The sequence below is a fragment of the Carassius auratus genome, chromosome 30 (genome assembly GCF_003368295.1).
Source record: "Carassius auratus strain Wakin chromosome 30, ASM336829v1, whole genome shotgun sequence".
NCBI classification, from domain to species: domain Eukaryota; kingdom Metazoa; phylum Chordata; class Actinopteri; order Cypriniformes; family Cyprinidae; genus Carassius; species Carassius auratus.
The window spans coordinates 3,199,536-3,205,942 of record NC_039272.1 but is presented as its reverse complement, the minus strand read 5'-3'; the positions used below and the strand labels follow the sequence as shown (position 1 = coordinate 3,205,942).

The 6,407-nt window shown below is 36.7% G+C and overlaps 1 protein-coding gene across 1 annotated transcript; it reads left to right on the top strand.

The window, feature by feature from the left end:
- The first annotated feature begins 505 nt into the window (after positions 1–505).
- LOC113049986 (chemokine-like receptor 1) lies at positions 506–2,953 on the top strand. Its single transcript, XM_026212711.1, has 2 exons — positions 506–604; positions 1,939–2,953. Exon 2 carries the CDS (start codon positions 1,949–1,951, stop codon positions 2,927–2,929), a length of 981 nt encoding a protein of 326 aa, XP_026068496.1. The 5' UTR covers positions 506–604; positions 1,939–1,948; the 3' UTR covers positions 2,930–2,953.
- Positions 2,954–6,407: the final 3,454 nt, after the last annotated feature.

Below are 6,407 nucleotides of genomic sequence, written 5' to 3'. Positions count from 1 at the left end.
CATGCCAAATGTGTTGATTTGTACACAAGTCATTCCAAAGGGAACAAACTTGGAAGGTGGTGGCTTAGGTGGTAGGTGAATCTGGTGTCTGTTGTGCAACAATTCTATTGCGTTTGTGTACTCTGTTTGTCACTGGGATACAGTATTGATTTATTTAATTAATTAATTTATGTTATTGGCTGTTTTCACTATGAGGCTGCTTCAGCAGTCACCACCAAGCTTCAGACACACCTCGTATCTAGTGTCAAAGGCGACGCCCCCTTCATCCTTGCAGAAATCAAGTATATCTTGCTTTTTTAGGAGATCGGTTTCCACACACACGTCATCTTTGAGTTTGTGTCAAGTGCATATTGTGGTTCTCGCTACTCATGCGGTACACGCTATAAAAGGTTTATTTTCCGTGTTAATCAGAGTTTGATAAGAGTCGCGACACAAGACAAGCATAAGGATTCTGTGGCTCTCGGTTTCTGCGACGACTGGACAACCATAGATGGGGAGAACAGCACACAGCTTATGTTCTGTCTCGTCTCTTCTCGTGTGAACTGAAAAATAATTTGTCTCTGGAATCTTATCACGTCGCGTCTGGTTAGGACACGGTGTAAAGGTAATTTAGATCATTGCAGTCCTCACACATTGACAATTTTAAGCACGTGTTAAAGCGCTCTTGAAATCTAACCAAGTGAAACCACTGCAATGTTTTAATAAATGAAATCTGGTTGTGATGTTAACATGTGACTTGTTTATGTAGGTGCAATTTTCTTTTAATCTTAGAATCACAAACTTAAATGTGCATTTTTCATCATCTTTACAAACATCTTTTAAACGTGGTTGCATTTAGAAAAATAAAACTTGTTTTCCACATGTGGTTGTGTGACTAATTTAGACGTTGTATAGAATATGTAATATATATATAACACCTAACTTCAATCCGGCAGGTGCAGTTAAAACCTTAGGACTTTGTCCAGAACCAAAGATGTGATGCAGCTCAAATTGCAGCTGACGAAAACTCATTTGCTTAATAAAAAAAAAAAAAAAAAAAAAAACTTTCAATGCCACGTATTTTACTTTCATATTCAGTACACCGTTCTCGCAGATGGTCACAGATTTTACTCATTCTGCCGTTTTGCTGCCAAAGGTAAGAGGAATTTGCAGAAAATACGCATGAAGCAAAGCATTTGGACCAAATAAGGAAGCATGGTGAAACCTTTAGACGTTTTCTGCAAAACATGCAGATGTAACTTGATTTTAAATGTAAATTGTGTGTAAAAAAAATTTACAATACGATAAAAAACAGTTTTGTTTGGCAGATGTTGCTGTTTTGTCACTTTAATTCTGATCATTTTTTTCAATGTTTGCTTTTATGTTTAATTTAATTAATATTAAATTAAAATATTTTTTCTGTGATATATATTAATTTATTATTGTCTTACTATTAAGTATTTAATGTTTTGCACAAATTATAATGTAAGGTGTTTTAATATATTAGTCACCAACGAAATTGCCAGATTTCAACGTCAATGACTATAAGAAATCTCTAAGATGACATTAATGCTTTAATATAGAAAAGTTGGTTTCATTTCCTAAAAGGGACAGTTCACTCAAAAATACAAATTCTCTAATTTATTCTCTAAGCGTGGTGTTTATTTTTCTGTTGGACAAAATAAAAAAATAAAAATAAAAAAAGGTTAGAATAATGGTCACAGCTCTTAACCATTAAAAAAAGTTCAGAATGACCTCTTTTGTAAAACTCTCTTTTTTTTGCCTGCACTATTCTTTTAAGAATAGTATCCTATTCAGTGTCCTGGAAGGGGCAGGTTATAGAATAGGTGACACACACACACACACACACACACATATATTAACTGAACAGAACATATATGTTCCTGGGCAGCATATTATTCAGAGTGAAACATTTTAATCTATGTCTTTTTGTTTCAGACTTTACAAAATGTCTGGAGAAGACAATTACACAGACTATGATACTATCATTGCAGAAATTGAAAGCAGGGAGAAGGCAACCAAACAGTACCAACATGTGATCAGGATGATTTACTTGATTACATATTCTGTTGTCTTGATCCTCGGTGTCACCCTTAACTTCATCGTCATTATCATCAGCTGCCTGAAAAACAAGAAATCGCCATCAGTTTCCTCTTGGATTACGGCGTTGGCTTTAACACACTTAGTCTCCAGTGCATTTATTGTTTATCAGCTCCTGTATGCTTACAATAACTTTGATTGGAATTATGGAAACGCAAGCTGCAAGCTGTCATCCTATATCACCTATGGCAGTATGTTCTCCACAGCAGCCATGCTGAGTCTCTGGAGCATTAGTTCTGCTTGTTTAAAAATTGACTGCTTGAATCTTTGCAAGAACTGTAACATCATTCTGATTTCATTATCCTTGGCTATTGCAGCAATCTTGGCATGTCCTTCACTGTATTCCAGAGAGGTCCGATCTTCTCAGTGCATTGATGATTATGACACGGACGAATTGAAAACTACTCAAGAGGGCATTGCCAGGCTGAAGGCAGTCGTTATCATGAGATTTCTCATTGGGCTTCTTGCGCCAGCTTTGGTAATGTTTCTCAGCTGTTTGACATCAGCTCATAGAAATTGTAAAGACTGCAAGGAGCAGGCACAGATCATCTGTGCTATAAAGATTGCCTTTTTTGTGTTCTGGGGCCCTCAGATCTTCTTAACCATGCTTCAAGCCACTGTTACCAACAGCCTGGATCCAATTATGTTGAAATATGGACTTCCAGTAGCTACTGCACTAGCCACAGCCCACTCTTTAATCAGCCCGGTCATCTATTTGTTATTCGGATTTAGTTTTAAAATGAAGTGGATGGAACATGACTCAGATCAGTGCGAAACTGTGCTTGATCGAGGGAGACCACTGTTGCCTTGCACCAATAGCCCCAAATAAGCCAGGAGGACTGTCTGTGTGGAGTTTCTCAGAGGTGAATTGGAGACACAAACTTTTCTTATTTTATGTTGAATAAACTGCCATAGCTGAAAAAAGTTTATTTAATTTGAATTTATGTTCTGTTGTGCTTGTAATCTGCTTGTTTGTTCTCAGTTTTTTTCTGTTCTGTCTTTGTTCACAAAAAATAAAATAAAAATAGCTATAGCTATATGTGTGTGTGTGTGTGTGTGCACAAAACCAGTCTTAAGTTGCTGGGGTATATTTGTAGCATTAGCAAAAAATACATTGTATGGGTCAAAATTATTATTTTTATGATGTGCCAAAATTCATTATGATATCAATTGAAGAACATGTTCCATGATGATATTATGTAAATTTCCTACTGTAAATAATATGTTAAAACTTAATTTTTGATTAGTAATATGTATTTCTAAGAACTTCATTTTGACAACTTTAAAGGTGATTTTCTCAATATGTAGATTTTTTAGCATGTTACTATATCGTGAAATACATTTTCTCATACCATAAAATAAGATTATGGTCACATCGCTCACCACTAATATTACAAATTTATTTTAAAGGCCTGTTGGGGGACAGCAATTTCTAAAATAAATTTATACAGTCAAATTTATATAGTCAATAGTCATTATTTTTGTTTTCTTTGCGCACAAAATATTCTTTTAGCTTCATAACATTACGGTTGAAGAACAGATATAGATAAAAAAAAAAAAAAAGATCTCACCACAGTGTTAATTTGTCTGTCCAACTTTGAATCACTATCCAGAACAAATCCCATTTTTTTTTTTTACATTAGATTTAAAGGGGGGTGAAATGCTATTTCATGCATACTGAGTTTTTTACACTGTTAAAGAGTTGGATTCCCATGCTAAACATGGACAAAGTTTCAAAAATTAAGTTGTATGTTTGAAGGAGTATTTTTGTTCTAAAAATACCTCTTCCGGTTTGTCACAAGTTTCGGAAAGTTTTTTTCAAGTATGGCTCTGTGTGACGTTAGATGGAGCGGAATTTCCTTATATGGGTCCTAAGGCACTTCTGCCGGAAGAGCGCGCGCTCCCGTATAGCAGAGCACTGAGAGCACAACAGACTTCACTGATCAGAGCGAGAGCGTCGCGAAATGTCACAAAAGAAGTGTGTTTTTTGGTTGCCAGGGCAAGACAACCCTGCACAGATTACCAAAAAAAAAAAAAACAGCATTAAGGGACCAGTGGATGGAGTTTATTTTTACAGAGCATCAACAGAGTTGTGCAAGTGTTTTTGTTTGTTCCCTGCATTTCGAAGATGCTTGTTTTACAAACAAGGCCCAGTTTGACGCTGGATTTGCACATCGTTTATTTCTTAAGTGTAATTCAGTCCCAACGAAAAAGGGTCACGATCGTGTGTTGGAACCGCAGGCGGTGAGTAAAACTGCTTCAAATATCTCTGTGTTGTTATCTCTGTGTTCAGCTTAAAAAAAAAAAAAAAAGACGACATAAAGTGGATCTTAGTTTTTTATCCAAAATCGCTAAGCAAATATATACAGTTTCAGTACATACCACATAGAGACGTCGTTGCTGATGCTGCTCTTGTTAAATTTCAGCCTCTGTATCTGATTCTGGATCATAAATATACGCTGAATCTGACTGTTAGCCATGGTTTGTTTTGGATGTTTTTTTCCTCAAGGTAATGTCACATCTTCCAAACGCTCTCAACGCAAAAGCCTACTCGCGCTCGTGATTCTTTAGCTCCGCCCACACGTCACGCCTCCAGCCACTCATGTTTTTCCGGGAAAAATCGGTACAGACTATCTTTCTCTTATGAATATAATAAAACTAAAGACTTTTTGGAGTTATGAAGGATGCAGTACTACTCTATAGGTACTCAAGATTAACAGGATATTGAGTGAAAATGAGCATTTCACCCCCCCCCCCCCTTTAATAAAACCAGTCAAAGAAGTTGCATATAAGCACTGCAGCACGTCATGCTTTCAATGGCCAAACACAATAACATCGGTTTATTTTCATTAAGCTTTAAACAATTTGCAGCAATCCAATTGTTAACAACCAAGCTAATAAAAATAAAGCTAATAAAGTGTCAAGTGAATTTGAATTTAATTCACTCACAGGCAAATAAATCTTCATATCATCAGCGTAACAATGGAAAGACACTTTATATTTTAAAGAAAGCCCCCAATGGTAGCATTTAAAGGGAGAAAATAATTGGAGCAAGAATTGAACCTTGTGGGACTCCTCAAGGCAGATGTAATCTTGAAGAATTACAGCCCCCAATATTAACAGAAAAAATCTGTAGCCTATGTGAGATAAGATTTAAACCATTTGAGAACATTACCTATTAAGCCGACCCAGTGATCTAAGCAGTTGATTAACATCTCATGGTCCACCATATCAAACACTAATGTCTAAACAGAATTAAAATAACATTATCGCCATTATCAAAGTGAAACAAAGATGTAATTTAACACTTTGACCAACACTGTCACAGTGCTGTCGCAGGACTTAAAGCCAGACTGTAATGGCTGACTAATTGAATTTACATTGATATGTGCTTGAAGCTTCTAAATACCACTTTTTCTAAGACCTTGGGTAAATTTTAGATTGGCCTAAAATAATGGAAGAACTGTAGCATACTTCAAATCTGCTGGACAGGTGGCAATTGTTATTAAGGTTCAGTCCCTACAGTATAGCAACAATCTGATTAAAAAGATAAGGTGACATGACATCACTTTTAGATGAAGAAGGCTTTAGATGTACAATATCTACCAAAACTGGAAGGGTAATGAAATCAAATTCTCTCCATTCTGTGCTCCAAGTGCTACTACTTGGGCAGTAAGAGGGCATGAGACAGACCCTGAAAGTCTGTCACATGCCAAATGTGTTGATTTGTACACAAGTCATTCCAAAGGGAACAAACTTGGAAGGTGGTGGCTTAGGTGGTAGGTGAATCTGGTGTCTGTTGTGCAACAATTCTATTGCGTTTGTGTACTCTGTTTGCGTTTGTGTACTCTGTTTGTCACTGGGATACAGTATTGATTTATTTAATTAATTAATTTATGTTATTGGCTGTTTTCACTATGAGGCTGCTTCAGCAGTCACCACCAAGCTTCAGACACACCTCGTATCTAGTGTCAAAGGCGACGCCCCCTTCATCCTTGCAGAAATCAAGTATATCTTGCTTTTTTAGGAGATCGGTTTCCACACACACGTCATCTTTGAGTTTGTGTCAAGTGCATATTGTGGTTCTCGCTACTCATGCGGTACACGCTATAAAAGGTTTATTTTCCGTGTTAATCAGAGTTTGATAAGAGTCGCGACACAAGACAAGCATAAGGATTCTGTGGCTCTCGGTTTCTGCGACGACTGGACAACCATAGATGGGGAGAACAGCACACAGCTTATGTTCTGTCTCGTCTCTTCTCGTGTGAACTGAAAAATAATTTGTCTCTGGAATCTTATCACGTCGC